We start from the raw sequence: 26721 nt of genomic DNA on the forward strand, positions 1-26721 counted from the left end.
GATAAGCACCTTACTGCCTAAAATGACATAATTCAGGTTCTAATTGGTGAAGGAAATCTGAAACCAGATAGAAAGCGGCCCCATACAGCGCCATCACATGCACGGCAGTGCGTCTAAGCCCCAGCAAACAACAAAGCCAATCATCCATAAGCCGTCTATCAGAAAGCGCCAGTATGCATGCCCGTTCATCCAAGTGCAGGTGTGTCCTTCGGCTGGTCGTTTCCAGCCAATGTCCGTTCAATCTTGCGGAGAATACGCGCTGGATTGCCTGCTGCCACATGATATGGTGGAATATCCTGTCGCTTCATGTCAGTACATATTCCGGTGTCGTATTGAAATCACTCACCTTTGTAACCACACTGCCGGCACCAATAGTACATCCATCCCCAATTGTCACGCCAGGCAAAATCGTCACATTTCCCGCGATCCAGCAGTCCTCACCGACAGTTATGGGCCGTCCCATCTCGGGTCCATTTGTTCCATTGCGAACATCGGGTTCGATAGGGTGCGTTCCGCTGAAGAATGATACATTAGGGCCGATAAGGGTTCTGGAACCGATCGAGACCTGGCAGGTATCCAGAATGGTGCAGTTGAAGTTGATAAAGACGTTACTTCCGACCTTGACGTTATTTCCATAGTCAATTGCTATCGGGCGCTCTATCCAGGGATATTCATGGAGGACGGCATCTTCTTCTTCGTCTGTTGTGGTTTGGGGAGGTAGGTCGCGAGGGTCCAGTGTGATTCTGCAGTATGGAAGTCAGCCATCTACCATTCAACAATATGTGACCAAACACTGACTCTTTCCAGTACCCTGCAATCTCTCTCCGACTCAACTCTCCAGATCCATTCAACTCCCCAACAACCTTTGCGCACCGCTTCCGAGCAGCCGTAAGACGCGGCGTAAAGGCATAATAGAGCTCGCCACGCTGCATACGCTGGAGATTGTCCTCCTCATCAATACCACTCAACATTATCGCGGCTATCGAGGAAGAGAAAAAAAAACAACACGAGTCAAGTTGGAGGTGGCGGTAGTCTTCTCCAAATATAAATCCCGAATAAATCCCGACCCCAGTCACAGAGAGAATACGCACAGACAACATATAGAACCAGTGGAGAACCGCGGCTATTATCTCAACGAAAGAGGTTAGGGCCGATCTCCACGTTGATTTCCATTACAAAATGCTTCAAGACGTTTGGTCTAGATTGCTCTTGCACAGTGGCTGGAAAGAGGTTACATTGGCGGTTGGCGCGGTTGGGATTTATCTAGATTTACAGTCTGGGATGCTCTTGGCGGTGGTCGTCGATGGGTCGCACAGCGTGGATACAAAGCCCAGGGTGAAAGGCAAAATGGTCCTGTGCAAGGGTATAAAGAAAGATCGTTATTAGGCTGCCATGTATGTTCTGCTTGAATTATCCTACATCAGCAAGAGGAACATGGGAGACCCAGATTGCCAATGCAGGTGCTTTTGCCAGGCACAAACGGGGAGCTGTCATTTCAGCCCATATGAGTGTAAGTCAGGATCTATATTTCTAGATCAAGCAGTCTAACTGACGCCACAAGAGGTCTCACAAAGGAAGAGCCGTTTACCGGGTTATCAAACTTTGACACAGCGCGAGATATCAGCAAATGGATGTTCGACTTGGATTCACCTGAGAAGTTTGGGTTTCTATGCCACTTTGCGACTGTTATCCCCCGGATCTTGCCCCTGGTCGCATCGGCTGGAAATGGGGAGGCCAGGGGCATTATATTTTTCATACTCGAGGCGAGCCGCCACTGTAGGATGGACTTGGAGGCTGTGCTTGCATTGGGAGCTTCCCATCTGATCAGCTGTTTTTCGGGAATCAACCAGCCAGGCTCACAAGCTAGGCAACAAAAGCTTGTTCACGAGAAGGAGAAACTCCTGAAGGATATCCAACCTGAAGAAAGACCATATAATGAGGACCTGGAGCAGCGGAAAGCCTCGCTGGTGTACCATTATTTGCGCTATCTAGTTCATGTTACAGACGGGGCCAGCATTACGAAGTGCCTTGCCCGACTGGACTCAGCCAGGGGTATTTTGAGGGATATGCTCGACGAGTGTGTCTTGATCGATCGAACGTTCCTCGAGGTTTTCATGCATCACGACACACTTTCAAGCGTAACTGTCCCATTACGCCCTCAAAACGCGGAACTTATGAAGAAAATGATGGTGGATCAAGATCATTTCCTGCCACTGGGCATAATTGCTCGCATTGCTATGTTGCGTGCAGAAACCGCAGGCGCGACGGTACCACCTGTGTCCGCCATAACTCAAGCGATTGAAATTTCGCAGGACCTCGAGAGGCCTGCCCCTCTTATAATGGATGAGTTACCACTCGAGTATCAGGTCATTCGGCACGCGTATATATCCGCGTGCTTCATTTGGCTGTATTCGATCCTATATCCCAATGGAATTGAGGACGACAAGGTACAGCAGGTCGTTTGTCAGGGTGTCGAGGACATGTTATCCCTTGACATTTTCGGATCACGGCCATTCCTACTCTTTCCAATTTTCATTGTTGGCATGGCGTCCGTTAAGCAAGAGGACCGAGACGCTATCGAGGTTCTATTTGAGGGGTTGGAATCATCCTTTCTTCTGACAGATACTGAAGGTTGTCATCGGATAGTTCGTAGTAGTTGGGAGATATACAACGGTGGACAGGCGCGAAGCTGGGACGGGATGAGGTTGATGGACGTCGAGGGTATAGATTTCATCCTTTCTTGAGGCCTGCATCTGGTAAAATACCCTATGGTCCGATTTCTCATATCAGGATCAGCTACCGAACCTAATTATCTAACGCGTCATTATGCGAGGATGAACGAAAGCTGGGTGATCGAGAATGTGGGCTTTGTGACCAAAGTCGCGGGCTCGGCGCTTTTCGCTGATGAAAGTGGAATACCGTCTGCATTGGGAGGTGGCGTTCTGGGTGTGCTATCATTCGTCTCCCAGGCGTACAGGAGAAAATTGATGGTATGATCGAAGATGTCTGTTTTCCAGGATTTGTTGATGAATCGGAGTCGAGCGATGATGGTGCGTCGATGTGTGGGAGCCACTGCGTAGCTCCCTACCACAAACAAAGGCCAGGCAATGAGACCATTCGAAGGAGAATCGTCCGGGAGACTGAGAACATGTTCTATCACACTGCTGACTATCTGATGTAACTCGAATGTCTTGTGGGATAACTGCCGATCGAGCAGCTGTCGGACGTAGACAAGGCACGCCAGACGATATATTTCGAAAATTGTCTCGTCGACAGAGTCGTGATCATCGCTTCCACCCCCCTCTACTTGGCGGCTTTGCAGCTGACCCTCGATGCTCACTAGTTCCTGGGATGCGGTACCGCCTTCCAATTTGTAGGAGGCTTCCATGGCCAATCTTGCAACTCGAAAGATCGTAGCAATTAGGCGCTGCGACGGCCCAAGTAGCATTGTGTGTCTGGGACTGCTGTAGTTCCTGGCAGCGATTGAATCGAATACCTGGGCAGCCGGGGTCAAAGCCAGGCTGGGCCCGTGAGAAAAGGCTGCGAGGGTGAAGAAATAACTGAATGCTTCGAGAAGAAGGACTCGCAGCTGCACATTCTCCGGCGTCAGATAGATCCGGCGCTGAAGGAGGAATGCAGCAGCATTGAGGTGAGGCAGCAGGCGACTGGTGTCTGAGAAGTTCTGGGTCTAAGCTCATTAATGTAAAGCCTTGAAGTGGGAAGAGATAAACACACCTCATGCACACAGAGCAGGATCACAGCTAAGACGATAACATCTGCTTTCCCTGTCAGAAGACCGGCCATGGCGAAAAACAAACAGCATACCCGATGAACTTGGCACTCCTATGGCTGCTCTGACTCCTGCCAAAGCATTTCCATACAATGAAGACGCGACCATCTGAAGCTCCGGTTCGTCTACTATATACTTGCTAAGGTCTGCCGCAGATAATGCCAAAAGACAATCCATGGTCAAGGCATTCCCCACGGCAGTAGACACGACATTGTGCAGGAAGCTGGTCCGCCTTGGCCCGGGACTAATGGACATCCAGACCGGGAAACGCTCGGTAAAGTGGTGAAGTATACGATGCATCACTGGTCGGGTCGGAACAGCAAACACCGTCGCCATACCACTGAGGCCTTGGGGAATGCCAGGTCCACTGTGACAGACGCGGCGTCGAGGCCGTCGAGAGAGTCTCGCTTGGGACTCATTTGGCCACTGGCAAGGGATGTTGTTCCTTGAGCAGCCTCCGCATATTGGGTGAGCCTCGTCGCATTTTTTCTTCCGGCGGCGACATGTCTGGCAGCCTGTTCGGGATCTCATCGGTGTGTTGTCGACCATGTTGTCGTCGCAGAGTCGTTGGTGCCTGTCTTGGCCTGATTCTGCTGACATACTATCACGGGACCAAGTCATCGTGTCGGAGCATACTGCCACCCGTTACCGCCTGCCCCTAGGGTCGACCTCGCTTAGTCATACATTAGTCAGGTAGAGTTATCTTAGCTAGGCGGCCATACCAGCCACCCAATGGAAGGACATCCATCGCTTCCCACACATCGCTTATGGGAAGCGATGGATACTCTCTATTATTGGGTGGCTGGTACCGCTGAGATATATAGCTTACTAAGTAATGACTAAGCGTAGTTGAACCTCAAGAAGCAGGCGGTACCAGGCGGCAGTATGCACCGACACCTGTAGTGTCCAGCGTGCACTGACTCCAACACCTTCGATCATGACAACCTCAATACCATCAGAAGAATGTACCTTACGTCCCTTATTGTTGGGCTTATTGCTGTGTTACTCCACTCATCAATTGCTACCGCCCTTGAACATAGTCCTGCATGTTGCCACCAAAGTCGCCAGAACCGTTTATCAGGTCTCGATCAGCTCATTAGGCATGAAATGCCTGCTTCAGTCAGAGACTATTGGATGCAGTACACTACTACTGCTTTGATGGATGCTTCCTCTCCATGTCCATTCATTCCCTTTGCCACCGCCATCGTGAACCACACGGACTTCAGTAGCCGTGGGGATCTGATATGTACAGGAATCAACCCTGGGTCTGCCAGTGGAAATCCTATCTTACATGGTAATATCCAAGTTGAGCTGCATTGGCCTATTCAGCTTATGGTCTGACTAGGCGAGATTGCTGCAATCAACAATTGTACTACTATCCTTCAAGACCCGAATGGACGATTCAATTTGACGCCCTCCGAGACTAAAGCCGCCTTCGAGGACTTTACGCTGTATACAAACGCTGAAAGCTGTCCGATGGTATGTTGAGACTGGATACCTAGACCAAGAAGTACTGATATAGTAGTAGTGCGCCGCTGCTATCCGCTGGGCGGGCTTCAAAGAATACGTCTACGGCACGTCTATCCAGACACTGACCACGTTCGGGTGGGAACAGATTCAAATATCCTCTCTTGAAGTATTCAACCGCTCATGTGACCTGGGAACTCCTCTCCCTCTTACGATCGCCGAAGTAAATCCAAAGGTGACAGATCCGCTGTTTCGGTGGCAATTTGATAGCTCCGTCTCTTGTCCTGCTGGATGTTCCAGGTCTCACGATGGGTCTACCTGTGAGGGGATGAAAGTATTGAAATGATTATGTAATCTCACTGTGTGTAACGATATCAGATGAAACACTATCAAATACATTGGAAAATAGACTAATCGGACTAAGCGGTACTATGACCAACAAGCCATGAATTTCCAGCCTCGCCACCCGCCCTGAAGGATAGGCTAGGATAGCTAACTGGTAGGGGTGGCTCATCCCACTGCTTGGTTTGAGCGTTCTGGTAGGGCTCCAAAAGGCTCCGATTCGCCGTTGTCAGTTTCAGGGACGACACAGTCTGATCAAACTCATTGTCCACCACCGGTCCCCACAAGTTACACCAAATGGTGTCCAACCCGGCAAAGAAGGGAAGTATCTCTTCGTTCATTCTCGAGGCATCTTGTAGTTTCAGTCGCTTGCGCGAGACATCCTCTCCCAACTTCTCCAATGTGCGCTGACACTCGGATGCCGAGACCCATTGCTTGGACAGGACATGGATGGTCGCTCTGATTATGGTCAAGGGTTCAGTCACTGTCCCACGCAGTGCTTCAACACGAGTGGCAGGCCTCAGAATAAGACCAGCCGTCAAGGCATAGAAGCCAAATGAAGACCCCAGCCGGCAAATGTCGTTGGTCTGAAAGAATTCCCGAAAGATCCCCGCCATAAATGACGCGGCCAGAAGCGAGCGAGGAGACACCTCTCGATCAAGGGTATCTGATCGGTCGAGGATGATGAGGTTGGCGAGATACGCAATCAGCACCTGCCTAGCCTCGAAACAGTAACCGGGGAATTGGCCAGCGATGCCGGGAACATCTTGTTTGACCCAGCGAAAGAGCCAGTCTTCGGAGGATCGCTGGTAATCTGGTGTCAGTTCCTTCCGCAGGCTGCGCTCGACCGTCTCGCCGAGTCGCAGGCTGATAGACAGGTACACCGGGAAGATTCGCGCATGAATATCTTGCTCTGGAAAGTCGTCCATCGTTGGGGGCAGTACATCGCTGTCGTTGAGATTTATTGTTCGAGGTCGTCCAGTCTCCGCTGCCGTGACGCAGTCACGAAGCTGTATTTGTCAGTTTTGTCCAATCGTGGAAAATTGCAGAACTTACCACTATTGTCCACCACAGTCGACGCCTAAGGCCTCTATGGTTATGTTTGGCCGGCGGTTCCTTGTGCAGTCCGGACTTGAACGCGATCGACTCTGCGGTATGCAGCCAGAAGGCGCTGGTGTCTGTGGCAAGTATATCCGGCCCGATGGGGTTGTAGAAGTGCAGCAGTATCGCACACGCAATGTTGATCAGGGGGTCACGCTCGAAACCCATCATGAACAGCAGCTTCGCTCGTCGATAAAAGTCCTCGATCGGTCCCCACTCTTCTACATAAGTAGACATTCGACTTGCGGCGACAAAAATGCAGTGCAATAGCAAAAACGAAGGACTGCTTCCGGCTAACCAGGCAGGATCAATCACTGGGGCCCATACATGACCATACTCCAGGAATGTCGAGATGAGCTCGTGCTGGTCAATATTCGAAGGAAGTGCAAAGGCACCTTGCTCCCTGAGCATTTGGAAATCCCCAGGCGAGAGGGACATGTACTCCCTCGACAGACTCGGTGTCAGCATGGCCTCGTCAAGGGAAATATTTCGACCCAGGAAATGCTCTTTTCCTAGAAGGTCTTTTATAGGATCCATCTTGCGAATGGCATCAAAGTCTTTTGACAGCGTCAACCCTGGCGGAGGGTCCTTCTTCTTTGCCTTTTTGTCGCCTTGATCTTTGCTCTTTTCTTTGTGTTTGTCTTTGTCCTTGGGCTTATCCTTAGACTTGTCCTTGCTGCCATCTTTCGACTTCTCCTTCACCTTGGTGTCCATCGAGGAGTCGCTGTACTCTTTTTGCTTTCTGTTGTAGGGACTATTGATCTTAGTAAATCTTCTATGCGACCAGATTAGGCCAGACTTACATGCATTTCGACTCTGACTTGGCGCAGTTGGAGCAGGGGGTCTTTTTCGCAAGGTCGCATTTGGTCTGATGGTCAGCGACTATAGTACAAAGTTATCAAATCACTAACCTTCTTCTTATGACAGCTGAAGCAACTCTTTTCGATAGTCTTCGATTTGGAAACGCGCAACATGGTGGCTCTCTGTTGTTACTTGGGTTTGTGGTTGTTCTCGGGCAAGGATGGGTGAAGATATATATATATATATCACCCACTACAACAAAGAAGATGCGCCGCACTTGGCAACGCCATGACTTGTCTTTATACATGGCAATCCGCGAGACCGAATTCATTGTCTTCTTTGTACCTGCGTTGAATATCTTCATTACTTGCTGGGCGAACAGCGAAAAGAATCAGTATCAGCACTACGTACTGGTGCCTACGACTAGGCAGCATGGTCAATTGACCATGCACTGCCATTGTTAGCGCGATCGTCTACTGGGATATAGGAGGTGAACATCGGCCACTGGAAACGTCCCACCTCATCTCGCACCACTACAACCTGACAACCTCCTTAATGGCCACGCCATCGCTACAGGCGCTCCCCCAAGAGCTTCTCTTGGCCGTTACAGAGTATCTGGACGTTCCTTCCTTAAGCTCGCTACACCAGTGCAATCGCCAATTCCACAATCTATTTTTCTCGCAGCTTTGGACATACGCACGCACTGATCGCGAGGTCCCTGACGCTGGAACTGTGCTGATCTGGGCTGCGCAAAATGGAAACATTCCGGTCATGACCAGACTCTTGGACGGGCCAGAGTGGCCGGCTGACAATGAAAACGACACTACCGCGCTCAACGAAGCAATCATATATCAGAACGAAGAATGTGTGCGCATCCTGCTTGACGCTGGTGCAGATCTCACGACGGACGGCTCTCCGGACCAGCCACCCTTGATCACGGCGACCGAATACCTCAACACAGCCATCTTCCGCCTCGTTCTTGAAAAATCCCTTCAGGCATTGCCGAGGAATGAGCTTCGGCATCAGTGGAGCGGAACTTTTACAGCGGCCGTCGAATCCGAATCAGGACCTATTCTCCGCCTGCTATTAGATCACGCAGACGTCTTTTGCGACGGCGACGGAAAGGGAGAAATTACCCAGATGTTGCAGACACGTGCCGCCCGTAAAGGCGATTGCAGCGTTATCAAGGTGCTCTGTGATTATGGTGCTGATCCCCGTGGGGATCCAGGGATGTTGATAGACATTTTGGTCGACGGAGACCATGCTGATGCCATCAGACTGTTTGCCAATTGCGGGCTTGCTCAGGAATACGAACGGCATCCTATGAGCCCGCTGCATGTCGCCGCTATAAATGGTTATACAAAGTCGGTGAGCGCGCTTCTCGCTGCAGGCTTCGATCTCGAGCACAGAGGTCGGTGTAAGAGGACGCCGCTGTTGGATGCAGTTCACGACGGTCATATTGAGACAACAGAGTATCTCCTAGATTCTGGGGCCAACATCCACGCGAAAGAATGGGACGGACAGAATGTTATTGATCTGGCTGTGCGAAACGACGACCCGCATGACATGGTGGAGTTATTGCTCTGTCGAGGAGCTGAGATTAACACACAACCAGTCAGGCGGTGCACGCCAGCCTTGCACTGGATTGCCCGCTGGGGTCTCGTGTCCACTCTTCAGATGCTTTGCGCAGCAGGCGCGCCAGTCAATCTACGCGATCTCGATGATCAAACTGCCCTTCATCACGCAGCTAGACTAGGACAGGCTGATGCAATCCGCGTTTTGCTCGAAGCTGGCGCTGATCCCTCTGCCATGGACAAGGAACACAAAACACCTATCCACGAAGCGGCATGGAGGCTTGATCCAACAAGCGTCCAACTTTTGCTCGATGCGGATGCAGTCTGCAATACTCCAGACATCCGCGGATATGTCCCGTTGCACGTCGCCGTGCAGCATGGGAGCATTGAGATATGCCGCCTGATCCTGGAGCGAGTTGATGACAGCGAGTACGTAGGATCTACCAGAGCTGGACAAATAGCACTACAACTGGCCACAAAAAGAGGTCATTTGGGGGTTGTGCAGCTGCTACTGGATGGCGGAATTAACCAGAAGGACACCCAGCTACGTCTCCCAGCGCTTCACGAGGCGGCAGCGGGACGGCACCTGGATATACTGAAGCTGTTGATATCAGACAACACTGCCAACCCTTACTATGTTGATGGCTACGGCCGCACTGCCTTTGACTGGGCGTCGACAGACCCCGAAGCCCTTACAATCATGGAATCTCAATATGGAAAATATACACCGACCGAGCTAGTCACGCGCCAGATACGACTGGTCGAGACAGTGGTGACGATAGGCACCTCCTTCGTCAACAAACCAGAGGTAGCCCGTTTGCAATCCACTCCTCGCGTTCTCATTCGCGCCCTGATGTACCTCGATGACCAAATCGCAGCATCCAAGCTTTACGGACGAGAAGCCGTAGATGGCCTCCAAACTAACGAGCACCACAAGGGAGACTGTGTACAGTGTCGTACGATGCAAGCCCAGTACATGTGCCTGGTTTGTCCGGAGGTAGACTTGTGCGAGAAGTGTTACGATCGTGTGGAGGAGGGCATAGCGGAAGATGATCCCTGTCTGTGGCATGAATTCTCCAGAATCCCACGCGAGCACCCTAGCCGGAGGTACCACGAGGATCAAGATAGAATTAACGAGGCGTGGCTGGAGTGGTTCAAAGGAATGGTTCGGGTGTATGAAGGGGAATTAGCCAGCATTCGGGAATCGCCGACGGGAGAATCAGGAACAAAGAAGATAACAGTAAACTAATATAAAGACTTGATCGAGGCTAAGCATTTGGAGTAGAGATCCACTGAGCCTCCACTGGAAAGCCCAATCGCAGAGTCTGGATTAGCAGTCTTTTCCCACTAAAAGGCCCGATACAACCTCACTATCTTGTCGATCGCAGCGTGATAAGAACCTTGGCCGTTATAAGTAACAAGTCGTGTGACCAACTGCAATGGCCAAGCGGACTCCTCGTCAAGATGAAGATCTCTGTGTCAGCCCTACTGGCTGCCCTGACAGTAGCCCACGCCCGACCTGCAGTAGACACGCACTACCCCTATACAGGCCCCGATGTGCCAATTGGAGACTGGGTCAACCCCACCATCAATGGCAATGGAAAGGGTTATCCCCGCCTGGTTGAGCCTCCTGCTGTGAAGCCAAAGTCCGCCAATCCGACCAACAATGTTAATGTGATTTCTCTGTCGTATCTCCCCGATGGCATGCACATACACTACCAGACTCCGTTTGGCCTGGGAGAATCGCCTTCTGTCCGCTGGGGAAAGAATCCGAAGCATCTGAGCCAGATGGCGATTGGCTGGTCGCATACGTATGCTCGTTCTATTGCTTCTGTACAATAACTCAGCTGACAATTCTAGATACGATCGCACACCGTCCTGCTCTCAGATCAAGGCCATCACACAATGCAGCCAGTTCTTCCACGAAGTGAACATCGACAGTTTGGAGCCTGAAACAACATACTATTACCAGATCCCCGCAGCAAACGGCACCACCGAGTCGCAGATTCTCAGTTTCAAGACCGCCAGAAAGGCCGGTGCCCCTGGTTCCTTCTCCATTGCTGTCCTCAACGACATGGGTTATACAAATGCGCAAGGAACCCACCGTGAACTCCTCAAAGCCGCGAACAACGGCACAGCCTTTGCCTGGCACGGCGGCGACCTCTCCTACGCCGACGACTGGTTCTCTGGAATTCTACCATGCGCAGACGACTGGCCAGTTTGCTACAACGGCACAAACACTGAACTCCCAGGCGGCGGCCCAATCCCAGAAGAATACAAACAACCCCTCCCCGAAGGCGAAAGCGCAAACCAAGGCGGTCCCCAAGGAGGCGACATGAGCGTTCTCTACGAATCAAACTGGGATCTCTGGCAGCAATGGATGGGCAATTTCACCATGAATATCCCGCACATGGTTATGCCGGGGAACCATGAGGCTGCCTGTGCTGAGTTTGATGGGCCGGGTAATCCGATTACTGCCTACTTGAATGAGGATATTTCCAATGGGAGTTGGCCTGAAGCGAATCTCACGTACTACAGTTGTCCTCCCTCGCAGCGGAACTTCACGGCGTTCCAACATCGGTTCCGTATGCCGGGGCCTGAGACTGGAGGTGTTGGGAACTTTTTCTATTCGTTCAGTTACGGTCTTGCACACTTTATCTCCCTTGATGGCGAGACAGACTTTGCCAATAGCCCCTTCACTCCCTTACAGGAGGACGTCACTGGCGATGAGAAATTCCCTACACCCGAGGAGACTGAGACCACCGACAGTGGTCCATTCGGACCAGTTGAGGGAGGCAGGTTCAACGATACCAAGGCCTACGCACAGTATCAATTTCTGAAGAAAGATCTGGAGTCGATCGATCGATCCAAGACGCCCTGGGTGTTTGTCATGAGCCATCGGCCGATGTATAGTTCTGCGTACTCTTCCTACCAGACGAATCTCCGGGCTGCATTTGAGGATCTTCTCCTGGAGCATGGGGTTGATGCCTATTTATCTGGGTATGTGTCTCCCTCTTTCTAATTAAATGACTAGACTAATAATGCAGACACATCCACTGGTACGAAAGAATGTACCCCATGACAGGCAACGGCACAATCGACCACAGCGCCATCGTCAACAACCATACCTACCTCTCCAACACCGGCCGCTCAATGACACACATCGTCAACGGCATGGCCGGTAACATCGAAAGCCATAGCGAGTTCGATGAGGGCGAGGGGCTGACACCCATCACAGCCCACCTAGACCGGACACACTACGGATTCAGCAAATTGACGGTTGTCGACGAGAAAACAGTCAAGTGGGAATTCGTAAGGGGCGATAATGGCAAGACAGGTGATTATCTGACGCTTGTTAAGGATTCTGCCCGGTCGGGGCGATGCGATGTTGAGTGGTGAGGGAAATTCTATGTATAGTAGTCCACTTGTATACTCAGCCGGGCGCAGCACTTAGCTGGACTTGATAGGAACAATCGAGCGCCCGGCTGTGAACACTGCCTGCTGAGCTTAAGTGAGAATCTTACACCTCAGAATCTCTAGATTTAAAAGCGATCGACCCGTTCGTTCGTGGGGTGGTATTTTACTAAGTAAGCGACATGACACTCACATCGACATTGGCATCGCTGGTCCCTTCGTGGGTCCCTTTGGGTAAGCACCACCTCTACTGTCAGTATAACACTACTGACATCTCATATGTATAGACTTCTTTGACCCCAACAGCCCAAGACTAGGCATCCTAATCGGCGGCGCCTGCTGTGGCCGAGGTATTCGATCCTTCCTACAACCAGGCCGCATGTACTGGGAATATGGAATTCCCCGTGAAGGCTCAGAGAACCCCCAATCGCGCGACGACGGCAAAATCTCCAACCTCATCTACGTTCAGGGAATACGCGATCTAGCCTACGCACTGACACTTTATGCCTTTGGCGCCCTGCACAACGAGCAAGCCGTGACGATTATGCTTATTGCCGGGGCGGGGATAAGTCTTGGTGACGCGGTGGTTGTTTGGATTTTTGGGAGGGGGAATTATCAGATGGTGCTTTGGCATTTGGCTTGTTTTACTTATTTTGTCAGTATGGCGGGGTTGCGCCATCATAGTCCTGGAGATATGGGAAAGGCTGAGCAGTGTATCCTGGGCAAGGGCGAGGTCAACGGGCGCAAGTATACCGTTACGGTTGACCAAACCTGATCAAGGACATAATCAATAAGCGAGACAAAGAATCAGATCAGAAGACGGAGCACAGAAGTCCGCGTCAGCATGCACAAAGCAAAGCGTGGGGGCTGAATCTCAAGCAATAATGGACAGATTAATGAAGTAGGTGGCGTCTTTACCAGCCAATTGTATGCTAAGAGACTCTCCAAGGCGCGAGGCGTATTCAAGCACCTCAAGCCTTCTCGGCATCCGGCACATAGTCTTTTCTTTGGTACAGAAGATGGGTGTGCGAGTAAGTGCAGGGGAAGTTGGGGAGTTTGAAGTCTGGGGGTCTGGGGAGACAGTTCCACCTCCGGAGTCTTTATCATTCCCCGGATTCCCCGCTCCCCAGGACCTCATGTCTGGGTGGCATCTCACGTTCCGTGGCTTTCCTAACTTACAAGTGTTGAAGATGTAACGCAGTGAGTTTGTGGCCTATATTCCTTTTTGCAGACGGCCCAACCCGCCATCATCACCATACCCAGCCCCTTTTCCGTCTGCACGAATGCTCTAGCCTGTTTAGCCATAGATTTACCCTACAACTAATTACCATAATCCCATTCTCGGTCATTCGGGACAATGTGTTGCATCCCCACCCCGGGACACCCAACCCCAGGTCAGCCCAGCTCAGAGTTTTCCCTAAGTTTGACCCCCATTGGAGGACGACCATGCCATCAATGCTACCCTGGCATCTCCCTGACTCGCAACGCGTGTCCATCCAATAGCACTGCAGGAAGCCAGGTGAAACATGGATGCAATCCATCGCGCAGAACAAGAGCTGGTGCCATGTGCAGCGCAACTGATCAGATGTTGTGACAGGAGGGCGACAGGCCAGTGCAGTAGCGCAGCTACCCCGCGTCCGCTCGCCTTAAATGCGCCATTTTCCCGGGGGGTTCTTTTAGTCTTTATTTCTGATCTGTGATTGTTGACAAGAACTGCAGTCGATCTGGTAGTCCGACTGGGCAGCCGTCAAGATGGGCTTCACCTTCGCAAACATCTATGTCATCACGACCATTGCGGTCATTGGTGGTGCCCTGTTTGGTTTCGATATTGCGTCCATGTCTGCTATGTATGTCTCCCCTCACCTATGTTGGCTGGCGATGCTGATCGTATAGTCTCGGAACACAACAGTACAAATGCGCGTTCAACCAAGGCGGCCCCGATGCCTTTGACGACGAAGGCAAATGCGCGGGCCCTACCTCTGCAAACCAGGGTGGTATCTCCGCCGCCATGCCTGGTGGTTCCTTTGTCGGTGCTCTACTCTCCGGTATCATAACGGACTGGCTTGGTCGACGCAAGGCTATCCAGACTGGTGCGATCATTTGGTGCATTGGTAGTGCTATCACCTGCTCCTCTTTCAGTGTTGGTCAGCTTGTCGCCGGCCGCTTCATCAACGGGTTGTCTGTTGGTATCTGCAGTGCTCAGGTTCCTGTGTATGTTTCGGAACTGGCGCAGCCTTCGAAGCGTGGTACTGTTGTTGGTGCTCAGCAGTGGGCTATTACCTGGGGTGTATGTCTCACCTCTCCCCTTGGTCGAGCTAGACTAACTGTATAGATCCTTATCATGTTCTACATCTCCTACGGCTGCAGCTTCATCACCGGCGACACCGCCTGGCGTCTCCCCTGGGGTCTGCAAATGATTCCCGCCGTGATCCTCTTCTTCGCCCTCTTCTTCATGCCTGAGTCTCCCCGTTGGCTGGCAAAGAAGGACCGTTGGGAAGAGTGCCACGACACATTGGCACTCGTCCACGCCAAGGGTGATCACAACGATCTCTTCGTGCAGACTGAGCTGCGTGAGATCCGCGAGATGTGCGAGTTTGAGCGCGCTAATGCGGACGCATCGTACCTTGATCTGTTCAAGCCGAATATGATTAACCGTACGCATATCGGCATGTTTACGCAGATCTGGTCGCAGTTGACTGGAATGAACGTTATGATGCTGTATGTCCCCAACCAACATCTTCTTATATATGCAATGCTAACTACTGCCAGGTACATCACCTACGTCTTCGGCATGGCCGGCCTCAGTGGCAACGCCAACCTCGTCGCCTCGTCCATCCAATACGTGATCAACGTTGTCATGACCGTCTTCGCCCTCATCTTCATCGACCGCTGGGGGCGTCGCGTCCCGCTCCTCATCGGCTCAACCCTCATGATGATCTTCATGTTCGCCAACGCCGGCATCATGGCCACCTACGGCAAACCCGCTCCCCCAGGCGGAGTAGACAACGTCGCCGAAGAATCATGGGACATGTCTGATGCTCAATCCGCAGCAAAGGGTATCATCGCATGCACATACCTCTTCGTCGCATCGTACGCACCAACCTGGGGTCCCGTATCATGGATCTACCCACCCGAACTCTTCCCCCTGCGTCTTCGAGGCAAGGCCGTGGCCGTAACGACCTCCTCAAACTGGATCTTCAACTTTGCTCTATCCTATTTCGTCCCGCCTGCCTTTGAGAACATCAAGTGGAAGGTATACATCCTCTTCGGCGTCTTCTGCGCAACCATGACCATCCACGTGTTCTTCTTCTTCCCTGAGACTGCGGGCAAAACGCTCGAGGATGTCGACGCCATGTTCCAGACTGATATTAAGCCATGGAATACGCGCGTGCAGTATCAGCATATTCGTAAGGCGGAGCAGGGTGATGTTGCGCTTAATAAGGGGCTTGATGAAAAGCCTGCTGGGACAACCACTACTGAGACGCATGTTGAGACTACTGCTTAATTTCGGTCGCCTTCAATTTGCCCATGGGATCTGGGCTCGCTCATTGCTACGTGAGTTTGAGATCTCGGGTTCTAATCTATTCGTTTCGTGGGATTTATACTCTCGCAGACGAACCTACATACCATCTGCTACAAGGTACATCCATCCGAGCTACTGCGCATGATGTACCCAGGTTAATGAGAATGATACCTCTGATGTTTGAATTGTTGTCCATTCGTCCCAGAATGTTGATTAGGTGTAAAAGAATGAAAGGGCGTAGTCTAGTCGGACATATAGCCGAATTATCCAATGAATATGCCCAGCACTGCCTAATTGGCCTCCGCCCATAACCGGCCTCCACTCAAAGCAAACAACAGCCGAGGCTATTCAGAATGTAGTTAAGTTGGAGTAAACAGCAGTTCCTCGGAGAATTACCGGAGACAGCTACCAGCCCTGCCATTCTCCCCGTGGGGTTCTCCAACTTCCAAGTTTCTGCAGGGGGTTTCCTTTGTCTTCTTCACCTGCTCACCCCACATTCCATGCATTGGCCGACGTCAATCTCCAGCTCGAGTGGTTGCACCTTCCATTTCGATATGGTGGACACAATCTTTTCGGGCTATTTACCCCGATGCCCTCGAGTTGCGATGTGGACTCGCGGGTTATCCGATTTTTCAGCAGTATAAAGCGCCCCGCGTCCTCAGTCGGATCCCATTGTGTGTTCCAAGGGCAAAATGAAGTACCGTCTGGCATTGGCTGCTATTGCAGCGGGCGTATCTGCCCAGGAGCTCTACATTACGACTACCGGGTACACTGCTCGTCCCCAATGCACTGCTGCTGCTGCGACCCCAAGCTATCGCTTTGATCCGTTTGAGTACTCTCAGAATGAGACTGTTCGGTATGTTATTCCGCACTTCTACTCTCCCTTTTATGCTAATCTAGTAGCTATGCGACTTCTGTTCCAAGCCCAACGACTATATTTACCTTCGGACCGGGGTCCGCAGAGGCCCTCGAGATCTGGGGAACGTCGCTGTTGACAACGACCTGGGGCAGCTGGCTGCCTAACCAAACTCACATAACTGCCACCGACACCGACGACAAGTACGGCCAAGCCGCGTGGTCCTCACAGTGGCAGGCTGCCAGTCTGGTCAACTACACCGGCGTCGGTCTATACACAAGTACTGTCAGCCCGACACCGGTTCCTTCATCTGAGCTCGTCCTTCCACCTCGCGACTACTTTGGCCCTACAGACTGCTATAACTTCCCCGAAGACTTTATGTTTGGCGTCGCTGCATCTGCTGCCCAGATTGAAGGTGCCATTGGGCTCGAAGGACGTGCACCAACGCTCATGGAAAAGCTTGTCCGGGACGAAAGCCCAAAGGACTACATCACGAATGAGAATTACTACCTCTACAAGCAGGACATTCAGCGTCTTGCGGCAATGGGTGTCAAGTACTACAGCTTCTCCATTCCGTGGTCTCGCATTCTCCCCTTCACTGTACCAGGAAGTCCAATCAACGAAGAAGGCATCAACCACTACAGTGACCTGATTGACTATGTCCTTGAGGTCGGTATGGAGCCGGTCGTCACAATGATCCACTTCGACACTCCGTGGTATTTCCTCAAAGATACCAACATGTCTGCAGCCGCCGATATCGGTTACACCAACGGAGGCTACTGGCATCCTGAGTTTGTCGACTCGTTCGTCAACTACGGCAAGATTCTGTTTACACATTTTGCTGATCGCGTTCCTTTATGGACGACATTCAACGAGCCACTGCTGTACGCGTTTAACTTCACTGGCATCCACAACGTCGTCCAGGCGCATGCAGAGCTTTACCACTACTACCATGAGGAACTCAAGGGCACTGGAAAAATCGGCTTTAAGCTAAACAACAACTTCGGCGTCCCCAAGAACCCTGAGAATCAAACAGACATTGACGCTGCCAACCGCTTCAACGAGATGCAGCTCGGTGGCTTCGGCAACCCTCTCTGTCTGGGCGAGCAGTATCCTGAATCAATTCTGAAGACCCTCCCCGGCGCTGAACCACTCACTACCGAACAACTGGATTACTTCGCCAACTCAACCGACTTCTTTGGCGTAGACCCATACACCGCAACAGTTGTCTCCGCCCCAGATGGCGGAATCGAGGCCTGTTCAAAGCAAAACATGACCACCAACAGTCTATACCCCTACTGCACAACCCAAGAAACAGTCAACATCTATGGCTGGAACATCGGCTACCGCTCGCATTCCTACGTCTACATCACCCCCACATACTTAAGATCCTACCTCAACTACCTCTACTCAACCTTCCGCAAACCCATCATAATCGGCGAATTTGGATTCCCCGTATACAACGAAGCCTCCAAAGACTTGACCGACCAACTCTTCGACAGTCCCCGAAGCACATACTACCTGTCCTACCTCAGCGAAACACTCAAGGCAATCTGGGAAGACGGCGTGCATGTCCTAGGTGCATTCGCGTGGAGCTTCATGGATAACTGGGAGTTTGGGGACTATGAAAGCCAGTTTGGGATTCAGGTTGTTAATCGCACCACGATGGAGAGGTTTTATAAGAAGAGTTTTTTTGATATGGTGGATTTTGTGGGGGCTAGGAATGGGTTGGGGTATCCGAGGGAGAAGTGAAAGGGGTAAATGAAGGCATTTCTGTGATGTTGTGTTGTTTGCGCAATGTATATGTTTCGCATTGACGTTGCTTAAACTATCCTTTTCCAAAAGACATAACGTTCTTTTGCAGCTCTCGATGTTTTCTACCCTCGTCCTAAGACATGTTTGATACATCGGACTGTTTTGAGCGGCAAGTCACATAACGGCCTAGTTATAATATCAGCGGAACATATAGTTTGAAATGAGCGGAGATAGCGGATCGCACAGGTGGATGACAGTTGAATTCCGATAGACCCTGTCAGCATTCCCGTACGTACTATACTAAGGTAGTGCCACGTACTCTGCGGCGGAACTCGATTCTTTTGACCCAAAGGCAGGACGAATGATAACCGACGTGGATAGAGAGCTTGGCCAGCTGAAGCGAGAACTTTCGTACAGATGTATGAGATACGATGATATTGTAATCCAAACTAGCCTATCGCTCCTAGTCAGTGAGCGGAGCCTACCAGGAGATGAGGTGTAGCTACTGATGCCTGACGGGCCCGGGAACCGGAAACATTTGTAGTTTCTAGTTTCGCATGTACGCGGCTGATCTTTCCTTCCTCATCTCCAGGGTTCGAATATCAATCCTTCACTGGAAGGAGCGGTACCACTGCTATAGGTCGCACCCTCTGATAAAATTTTCATTCCCTATTCGGGGGGAAGGAACAGACCACGGCCTTCCTGAGTTTCCGGTCCTGAGTTTCCGGTGTTCGTTCATGAAGTGAGCTTGACTCCCACAACAAAGGTGACGAAGATACATTTTCAGAAATACCTGAGGCAGTCGCCTACCGTCAGCATGTTGCAGCCCAAGCCTCTTAGCGCGGGGCTGTGGATTTATCAGCTGCGCAGCCTCAAATGGCGCCATTTCTTGAGTGATAAGACCTTGATAAACATGTATGTTGGGGGCATTCCTCCGTTCTTGCGGCGTCAGCTTTTGATATGGCAGACCCTTGTAAGCTGAGGTTCCTTACCATGACCCTTCCCCCTTTTACTGAATCCGACTAACCTCCCACCAAGCACATCCCTCCCACCAAGCACATCCCTCATCAGCCTGGGCACAGGCCCTGGAATCTCTCAGCGAGGAGGACAAAGCCATTGTATCTACGCACGCAGATAACAAACTTCAATCCCTCGACGACATCATTGCCTCCGCAAAGACAAAAGAAGCAGAGAGCATAAAAAGGAGATGGACGTACAAACGCCGGGATGGGGCAAGGGGCGATTTACATACTCTCTTTAGCAGAGCGATTGAAAAAGTGGCCCAGTTTAAGACGCTAGGCGATGCGATAGCAGCGTTGGACCCAGTACATATGGCGATACCATGGGCGGTTCTCGGGTTGGGGCTCCAGGTGTGATTTTTGCCTCTTTTCTGTGCCACCCTTATTGACGGAAATAGATCGCCGTGAAGTACTCCGAGCACTCTGAGCTCGCACATGAGGGAGTCCAAATGCTGACTATCCTGGTTCCACGGTATACCGTGTTCGAAAACCTGTATCTCCATGGGGGCTCACAGATAAAAAGTGTATTGCAGGGGGAATTGGTCAGGCTTTACTCGTCTATCATGACGTTTACCGTGAGTCTGAAGAGGTATTATGAAGCTGGAACAGCAAGTAGGTAACGGGAAGCACTGGCACTCGCCGTCGTTTACGAGGGTTTCCAGCACTGACAGGTTTAAGGGCGAATTGTCGAGGGCGTCCGGATGACCTTCGACGAGCTCGAGAAGGCAATGGACGCCATTCGCACGCAACAGGTCATTGTCGAGGACTTAGCTCGGTTAATCGATGCAGAGAGTAAGAGTTGACTTCTCGCCGCAGACCTACGGAGGTTCAATCTTGCTGATGTAGATAGGAGCACGCGACGCCTTATCGAAGAACCAGAAGTTGCTGAGAGAGGCGTTGGAAGAGTTTCGACAGCCAGTGCAAACCATCCATGAGGGGATGGGAGACCTGGTCAAGAATATGAAGAGCGAACAGGCAAAAGCAATCCTTGACTGGTTCTCTCCGGCGACGTACGATAGGCACCATCAGAGTCTTCGAATTAGCCGCCTGCAAGGAACTGGGTTGTGGATCTTCAACGAATCGCAGTATAAGCAATGGCGTTCATCGCCCGGATCGGGAATTCTGTGGCTTCACGGACAGCGTATGTTGTTGGTTTCAGTTCCTGTGCGTATATAGAGATAGCTAACGTTCGAACAGCCGGCACTGGTAAAAGCACGTTGATGTATGAAGGCCTGCTAAAAAAGAGAGTAAACATTGAGTAATAATGCTAATAACTGTACCTAGGTCCTTGATTGTTGACAGCGTGCGAGCGAACCTGAAGACGGCCACGGCGGGCCCTCTGGCTTACATTTATTGCTCTCGAAATACGACCAACCATGAGGACGCAGGTCCTGAAGCAATAACCCGGTCCATCATCAAACAGATATCCCGCGTCAACCCTGGAGATCCCATACGTGGTCCTGTAGTGCGCAAGTATCAGGATATCCACGATCAAGGGTACGGAAACGAAGTTCTTGCATTCCCTGACACGAGGGATCTTCTTCTGGATTTGACCGATCAGGGTACCACCATGATCTTCATTGACGCTGTTGACGAATGCAATTCAATTCAGCAGCGGGAGGTATTCGATCTCATAACATATCTACTACACGACGCCAAGGGGGCTGTGAAGATTCTCATATCTAGTCGGCCCTCCGCGAATATCGCATCGCAGATGAATACATACCGGGACGCGTCTATGATTGACACGGCTGGGAATCTGAAAGACCTTCAATTGTTCGCTGATATCAAAGCCGCCGAATGTGTCGATAGGATGAAGCTGAGGAAGATTCCTGTTTCGGACGGTTGGCAAAAGGATTTAGGCGAGGCGCTGGTCAGTGGTGCACAGGGAATGTGAGGATCAATGACAATACAAACGCTGCCTTTGATAGCAAGCTAATCCTATATTCAGGTTCCTCTGGGTGAAGTTGCAAATCGACATACTGAACGACCCCAGACAAACCCTATTCCAGGACGATTTCTTGCAGCGCGTCCGGGAAGTCCCTCCAGGGCTCTTGGCGTTGTACTCTGCCATTTATGAAAAGATAGAAGACGCAGGCAGTACCATGCGCAAAATAGCAGTTACACTGGTGCGGTGGCTGCTTTGTGCCGAGATGTCAATTGAAAAGGAAGCGATCATCTCTGCCCTCTCTATGCACGTGGGTGTCCAGTCACTTTCTCAGTCAGTAATACTTGACAGCTGCAGCAACCTAGTGATGGTCGATGAGAATCTGAACACCTTCAGGTTTATTCACGCCTCGGCTAGAGACTTCTTCGAGACCCTGGAAGATTTTAGTCCGGGGAAACGACACGCAACCATGGCCGATGTATGTCTCCGGTATGTGACTGACGGGGTCCCAATGCCGGAGCAGCCGTCCTTGAAGCAGGAGCCACTCGAGTGCTTTGTCGTCCTGTATTGGATATTCCACGTCGAACAAGTGGGGATAGCACAACAGGTGCCGAGAATAGAAGAGGCACTGAGCGATCTGCGCCTCTTCAAAGACGACGTTGTCCCGTGGTTTCGTCAATGGTTGCGACAGCTTGAACGAGTCTCGGGGATATTGAAGTGGAATGATGAGTTCAAGGACAGAGTTCTTCAAGTCATCAGCTCCCCGGATACGGCCTTCTTTGCTGCGTGTGCATTTGGCTTTGTAGAAGTTGCAAGGTGGTATCGAGAACAAGCACCTGACTCGATAAATCAAAAGAACGACTTGGGAGCCAGTGGACTTCACCTGGCTGCCCAATATGGTCATCTGGCGATTGTGGAGGAATTGTTATCCGGCAAGGCGGACGTGGATGCGAAGGACGCGTTCGGAGAAACGGCCCTCATTCGAGCGTGTCTATCTGGACGAGAAGCAATTGTTGATGTTCTACTATGTCGAGGCGCAAACGCACGAGTTCAAGGTCGGCGGTTTGGAACAGCGCTCCAAGCAGCTGCACTGCACGGCCATCTTGCGGTTGTCAGGCAGCTGATAAGTCATAGTGTTGATCTAGAAGCTGAAGGGGGACAATTTGGGACTGCTTTGCAAGGGGCATCTTTCCGCGGCCATCTTCATGTTGTCAAGGAGCTCTTGTCCATGGGAGCTGCCGCAAATGCCCCCGGCGGTGACTATGACGCGGTAGATGGCACTGCACTTGGGCAACCAATTTCCGACGGTGTGAAAAGAGATGTGGAGCGTATAATAGAGGAGAATCATCGGGAGAAACACTGGCTTACGTCGTGGGAGGCCCAAAGAGAGATCACGATGCAGTTAATCCTCGACAGGACTTTGGACGTGAATCTTATCAAGTCCGGGTTTGGCCCAGCCCTTCACGCTGCATCACGCGCTGGTCGCGAAGACGTGGTGAGGCAGCTTCTCCTTGTCCCTAGAATTGATGTCGACGCGGAGGGGGGTAGGTATGGCAGTGCCTTGCAAGCAGCGGCAGTCGGTGGTAGTGTGGCCATTATGAAGATGCTTTTGGAATCGAACGCAGATGTTAACTCCCAGAACGGAACATATGGAACCCCGCTGATAGCAGCCTCTCGCCGCTCACACCTCACTGTTGCTGAACTACTCCTTGAAAGAGGGGCTGCTGTTGATGTCCAGGCTGGAGTCTACGGGACAGCTCTGCAGGCAGCTGCGCGTTCGGGCAACTGCGACCTTGTGCGGCTTCTGCTAGACCACCACGCAAATCCAAACCTAGTTGCAGGGACCTACGCTACACCGCTACAGGCTGCCGCACGAGATGGCTATGATGATATTCTAAAATTGTTATTGGCGCGAGGCGCAAACCCATCGATTAGAGGGGGATCATTTGGCACATCACTGCAAGCGGCTGCTGCCGGTGATCATCTCAGCTCCGTGAAACTTTTGTTTGACCTTGGAGCAGCAATTGGGGATGCGTTGCAAGTTGCATGCCTGGAAGGTCACTCGCGCATCGTGAAGTTTCTTCTTGATCGTGGTTCCAATATCCAGGCCGACAGCAGTGATTTTGGTACGCCAGTACGTGCCGCTGTGACTGGTCGCCACATACAGCTGGTCAAGTTTTTGATTCACCGAATTCCGGAGCTGGACGAACCCAATTCTGACGTGAACGACGCACTTCAGCTGGCCGCTTTCGTGGGTGACGATGAGATGGCTGCCTCTCTGCTAGCACGCGGGGCAAATCCTGTCCAAAAGGGTATCTCCTTTGCCTATCCCGTCGGTGAGGGTAATCAGAATGATATTGCTTCATCTATGGATGAGGACCATTGGTCTTCGCCGTTGCAGTGTGCTGCTGCGCAGGGGCATCTATCGACTGTTCGGATGCTTCTGGATGGGATGAAGATGCCACAGGGTAGTTCCAAGACTAAGCCGAAGAGATCCACTAGGGGTGCATCGCCCTTGAGCAAAGGCTTGATCTCTGCAGCACAATACGGCCATTTGAATGTTGTTCGGCTCTTTCTAAAGCATGGGATTAAAACAGGTGACATGCATTCCGCTCTGGAGCATGCAATACAGGAAGGACATTACCAGGTCGTGCATTTATTGTTGGACCAGGGAGTCCGGGTTGGCAGCTCCGTTTTTGAAGAAGCCTGCAAACTGGGGAACCACGATATAATGAACCGGATGTTGAAAGAGCGTGATGCGACGGTGTCGAATCTGTTCTCTGCTGCTTTCCACGGCCATGACAAGATCGTCCAAATACTGCTGGAAGGCGGGGTCGACATAAACGAACAGGATCTTGACTACCGTCTGTCGGCTTACAGTGAGGACTATAAGACCATGCGACCAGCGTTCTTCGTCGACGAACATGGCGTGACTGCCTTGCATGGTGCAATTTGTGGCGGCCATGCGGAGATTGTAAACCGCCTTCTACAGCACAAGGCGGATGTCAACCTGAGAGGCGAACATAGCTGCACGGTTTTGCAACTCGCAGCAGCTACTGGCCACTCTGACATCCTAAAACGACTCCTTGAATGCGGTGCCGATGTCAATGCCGTGACAGGCAGATACGGTACAGCTCTTCAAGCCGCGGCGCAAGGTGGGCACGGCGAGATTGTAAGCATTTTAGTCGGATATGAAGACACCGATATAAACAAGCGAGGTGGCGAGTTTGGGACTGCCCTACAGGCTGCCGCGGCTGGAGGGCACGAGGCGATTGTCCGACAGCTGATCCAAGCAGGTGCCGATGTCAAGGGTGAAGGTGGTAAGCCCAAGGGGTCTCGCCGACCTGCACCCAGCTCTCGTTTCTACTCTCGCTGGACCACCCTTGCAGAAGGATGGCACAAGGATAGTACACGCAGTCAATGTGGAAAATACGGAACTTCACTCCAAGCTGCCGCGGCATCTGGAAATGTGGGAATAGTGCAATTATTACTGGACCACGGGGCGGATCCTGGGGACATTGACGTGTACGGACAAACACCTCTGCACCAGGCTGCATGCCATGGGCATGAGGCTGTTGTGTCGCTCTTGTTAGAGCATGGAGCCAACGCAGACGTTGAGGACAAGACGGGGCGAAGTTCATTGCTTATGGCGGCTAGCAACGGTTGGAACTCAATATTTACGCTGTTAACCAGATTCGGTGCTGTATCAGAGTCAGGAGATATTGCGGGTGACTCTCCCCTGCATCGGGCGGCAGCAAATGGGCACATTTCAATCGTTGAAAAACTGTTAGATGGAGAGCTTAATGTCGACAAACACAATAGAAAAGGCCAGACAGCCCTAATGATGGCAGCAAAACATGGAAGATCATCAATGATTCGTTTACTCCTAAACAGAGGCAGCGGTATCAACCATCGTGACAATGCCGGAAATACAGCCTTATTCAAAGCTATCAAACACAGGCACGACGGTGTTGTACGCCTTCTTCTCACGCGAGGTGCCGATATGACAGGGGAAAACAACAAGGGCCAAACAGTCCTCCATCGCTGCGTCTACCACCCGAAATCTCGGCATGAAACCTATGCCAACATGCTCTATCTGCTGTTGCCGCACCTCAAGCACCACCTGGAGATGACTGATAATGAAGGAGCTACTGGTCTGCATCGACTTGCAGCGAACCGTGACCGTGACCTAGTCGAAATGCTGCTCGACAAAGGTGCCGAACCTAACGCCAAAGACCTTAAAGGGCGGACGCCGTTGCATTACTCTGTCCTTAGTCGCTTCGGTCCCGATCCAAAACCAGTTATTAGCCTCTTGCTGCTTCGCGGCGCTGATATACATGCAGTATCACAAAGTGGAAAGACTGTTCGCGTGGCAGCTATGCAACGCATGCGTCGGAGCAGCCGTAAGAAAGATACCGTGAAATATATCCGTATGCTGGAAACTGCATACGATATGGAAGCTAAAAACCTGCACGGCGATGTTTTAGCGAGGTCCTATTGGTGTTCTGTGCAGGATACCGATGACAGCGATGACAGTGATTACGATGATAAGGGCTCGCGCAGTTCATGGGACTCCAGTGTGGCAGATTCTAGCACGTCTGAGTTTAGCGAGGAGTCCAGTGAATACGACAGTAGCAGTAGCGAGTCCGATAATGAATCGAGTGGAGAGGATGACTGTGACCGGGGGGGAAGTGCGCGGGAGAGCCGTGCGGACGATGAACAGTCTGTCGAGGGTTCCTCCGAGGACGACGCGAATTAGGGACGTTCTTTACGTGGTAGAGATATATCAATCATATGCAGCACAATGTGCGTAGTGCTCACAATGGTAGTCCTTTTCCACAAGAATTGGGTGGGTCAGGTGAGAAGAGTCGGAATGATCAGATCTACGATGCGCCGATCTCCGCGAAGACAATCAATGCCCTTGACGTCTGGCATCATGGAAGTGCCAATTCTCATTGGCAGCGTATGAAGCGTTCAATTGTTATGAAGCCCTATAAAGCCCGTTGGGACCTGCATCCTTCGAGGCTTGAAACAAGTACGCACCACAACCGGGATCGAGGCAATGGACTCGAGCACACTTTAGCTTAGCTCACCGCAAATAAGTTTCCAACAAGCTTCCCACGCGCTGACAGTGCTTAGCAAATATTTTGTCACTTTTTAACCCACCTTGAAATCCTCGTTGGGGGCGGAA

General features: G+C 51.5%; 10 protein-coding genes across 10 annotated transcripts; 8 read left to right on the forward strand and 2 right to left on the reverse strand.

The window, feature by feature from the left end:
* Window positions 1-1201: 1201 nt before the first annotated feature.
* On the forward strand, window positions 1202-2784 carry BDV14DRAFT_159681 (uncharacterized protein). Its single transcript, XM_073766731.1, has one exon. It carries the CDS (start codon window positions 1632-1634, stop codon window positions 2742-2744), a length of 1113 nt encoding a protein of 370 aa, XP_073622642.1. The 5' UTR covers window positions 1202-1631; the 3' UTR covers window positions 2745-2784.
* Window positions 2785-2824: 40 nt separating this feature from the next.
* On the reverse strand, window positions 2825-4339 carry BDV14DRAFT_193558 (Zn(II)2Cys6 transcription factor; the record flags this gene model as incomplete). The annotated part of the gene is made up of 3 exons (XM_073771799.1): window positions 2825-3688; window positions 3736-3785; window positions 3826-4339. 3 exons carry the CDS (start codon window positions 4337-4339, stop codon window positions 2825-2827), a joined length of 1428 nt encoding a protein of 475 aa, XP_073622643.1.
* Window positions 4340-4897: 558 nt separating this feature from the next.
* Window positions 4898-5603, forward strand: BDV14DRAFT_193559 (nucleoside deaminase; the record flags this gene model as incomplete). The annotated part of the gene is made up of 3 exons (XM_073771800.1): window positions 4898-5084; window positions 5136-5269; window positions 5319-5603. The coding sequence occupies 3 exons, from the start codon at window positions 4898-4900 to the stop codon at window positions 5601-5603; spliced, it is 606 nt and encodes a 201-aa protein (XP_073622644.1).
* Window positions 5604-5676: 73 nt separating this feature from the next.
* Window positions 5677-7674, reverse strand: BDV14DRAFT_205429 (Zn(II)2Cys6 transcription factor; the record flags this gene model as incomplete). The annotated part of the gene is made up of 4 exons (XM_073774730.1): window positions 5677-6609; window positions 6656-7454; window positions 7504-7568; window positions 7612-7674. 4 exons carry the CDS (start codon window positions 7672-7674, stop codon window positions 5677-5679), a joined length of 1860 nt encoding a protein of 619 aa, XP_073622645.1.
* A 762-nt stretch (window positions 7675-8436) lies between these two features.
* On the forward strand, window positions 8437-10343 carry BDV14DRAFT_184168 (ankyrin repeat-containing domain protein). Its single transcript, XM_073770469.1, has one exon. The coding sequence runs from the start codon at window positions 8642-8644 to the stop codon at window positions 10322-10324; it is 1683 nt and encodes a 560-aa protein (XP_073622646.1). The 5' UTR covers window positions 8437-8641; the 3' UTR covers window positions 10325-10343.
* Window positions 10344-10539: 196 nt separating this feature from the next.
* Window positions 10540-12474, forward strand: BDV14DRAFT_205431 (purple acid phosphatase family protein; the record flags this gene model as incomplete). Its single annotated transcript, XM_073774731.1, has 3 exons — window positions 10540-10886; window positions 10936-12075; window positions 12123-12474. The coding sequence occupies 3 exons, from the start codon at window positions 10540-10542 to the stop codon at window positions 12472-12474; spliced, it is 1839 nt and encodes a 612-aa protein (XP_073622647.1).
* A 197-nt stretch (window positions 12475-12671) lies between these two features.
* Window positions 12672-13264, forward strand: BDV14DRAFT_205432 (DUF4267 domain-containing protein; the record flags this gene model as incomplete). Its single annotated transcript, XM_073774732.1, has 2 exons — window positions 12672-12723; window positions 12777-13264. The coding sequence occupies 2 exons, from the start codon at window positions 12672-12674 to the stop codon at window positions 13262-13264; spliced, it is 540 nt and encodes a 179-aa protein (XP_073622648.1).
* Window positions 13265-14136: 872 nt separating this feature from the next.
* Window positions 14137-16352, forward strand: BDV14DRAFT_159727 (sugar porter family MFS transporter). The gene is made up of 4 exons (XM_073766732.1): window positions 14137-14336; window positions 14383-14776; window positions 14822-15207; window positions 15259-16352. The coding sequence occupies exons 1-4, from the start codon at window positions 14242-14244 to the stop codon at window positions 15992-15994; spliced, it is 1611 nt and encodes a 536-aa protein (XP_073622649.1). The 5' UTR covers window positions 14137-14241; the 3' UTR covers window positions 15995-16352.
* Window positions 16353-16385: 33 nt separating this feature from the next.
* Window positions 16386-18849, forward strand: BDV14DRAFT_159745 (glycoside hydrolase family 1 protein). Its single transcript, XM_073766733.1, has 2 exons — window positions 16386-16868; window positions 16916-18849. Exons 1-2 carry the CDS (start codon window positions 16705-16707, stop codon window positions 18618-18620), a joined length of 1869 nt encoding a protein of 622 aa, XP_073622650.1. The 5' UTR covers window positions 16386-16704; the 3' UTR covers window positions 18621-18849.
* A 734-nt stretch (window positions 18850-19583) lies between these two features.
* Window positions 19584-26289, forward strand: BDV14DRAFT_205435 (ankyrin repeat-containing domain protein; the record flags this gene model as incomplete). Its single annotated transcript, XM_073774733.1, has 8 exons — window positions 19584-19596; window positions 19662-19993; window positions 20041-20254; window positions 20321-20434; window positions 20493-20783; window positions 20840-20864; window positions 20927-21535; window positions 21594-26289. 8 exons carry the CDS (start codon window positions 19584-19586, stop codon window positions 26287-26289), a joined length of 6294 nt encoding a protein of 2097 aa, XP_073622651.1.
* Window positions 26290-26721: the final 432 nt, after the last annotated feature.

Source organism: Aspergillus stella-maris (genome assembly GCF_047715825.1).
Source record: "Aspergillus stella-maris strain CBS 113639 unplaced genomic scaffold BDV14scaffold_96, whole genome shotgun sequence".
Lineage (NCBI taxonomy): Eukaryota > Fungi > Ascomycota > Eurotiomycetes > Eurotiales > Aspergillaceae > Aspergillus > Aspergillus stella-maris.

Excerpts from the sequence above, each read along its gene's own strand:
- BDV14DRAFT_159727 (XM_073766732.1), top strand. The coding sequence starts at position 14,242 with ATGGGCTTCACCTTCGCAAACATCTATGTCATCACGACCATTGCGGTC. Across the intron at positions 14,777-14,821 it reads AGTGGGCTATTACCTGGGGT|ATCCTTATCATGTTCTACAT; the intron begins GTATGTCTCACC and ends CTAACTGTATAG. Across the intron at positions 15,208-15,258 it reads GGAATGAACGTTATGATGCT|GTACATCACCTACGTCTTCG; the intron begins GTATGTCCCCAA and ends AACTACTGCCAG.
- BDV14DRAFT_184168 (XM_073770469.1), top strand. The coding sequence starts at position 8,642 with ATGTTGCAGACACGTGCCGCCCGTAAAGGCGATTGCAGCGTTATCAAG.
- BDV14DRAFT_159681 (XM_073766731.1), top strand. The coding sequence starts at position 1,632 with ATGTTCGACTTGGATTCACCTGAGAAGTTTGGGTTTCTATGCCACTTT.
- BDV14DRAFT_159745 (XM_073766733.1), top strand. The coding sequence starts at position 16,705 with ATGAAGTACCGTCTGGCATTGGCTGCTATTGCAGCGGGCGTATCTGCC. Across the intron at positions 16,869-16,915 it reads TCTCAGAATGAGACTGTTCG|CTATGCGACTTCTGTTCCAA; the intron begins GTATGTTATTCC and ends CTAATCTAGTAG.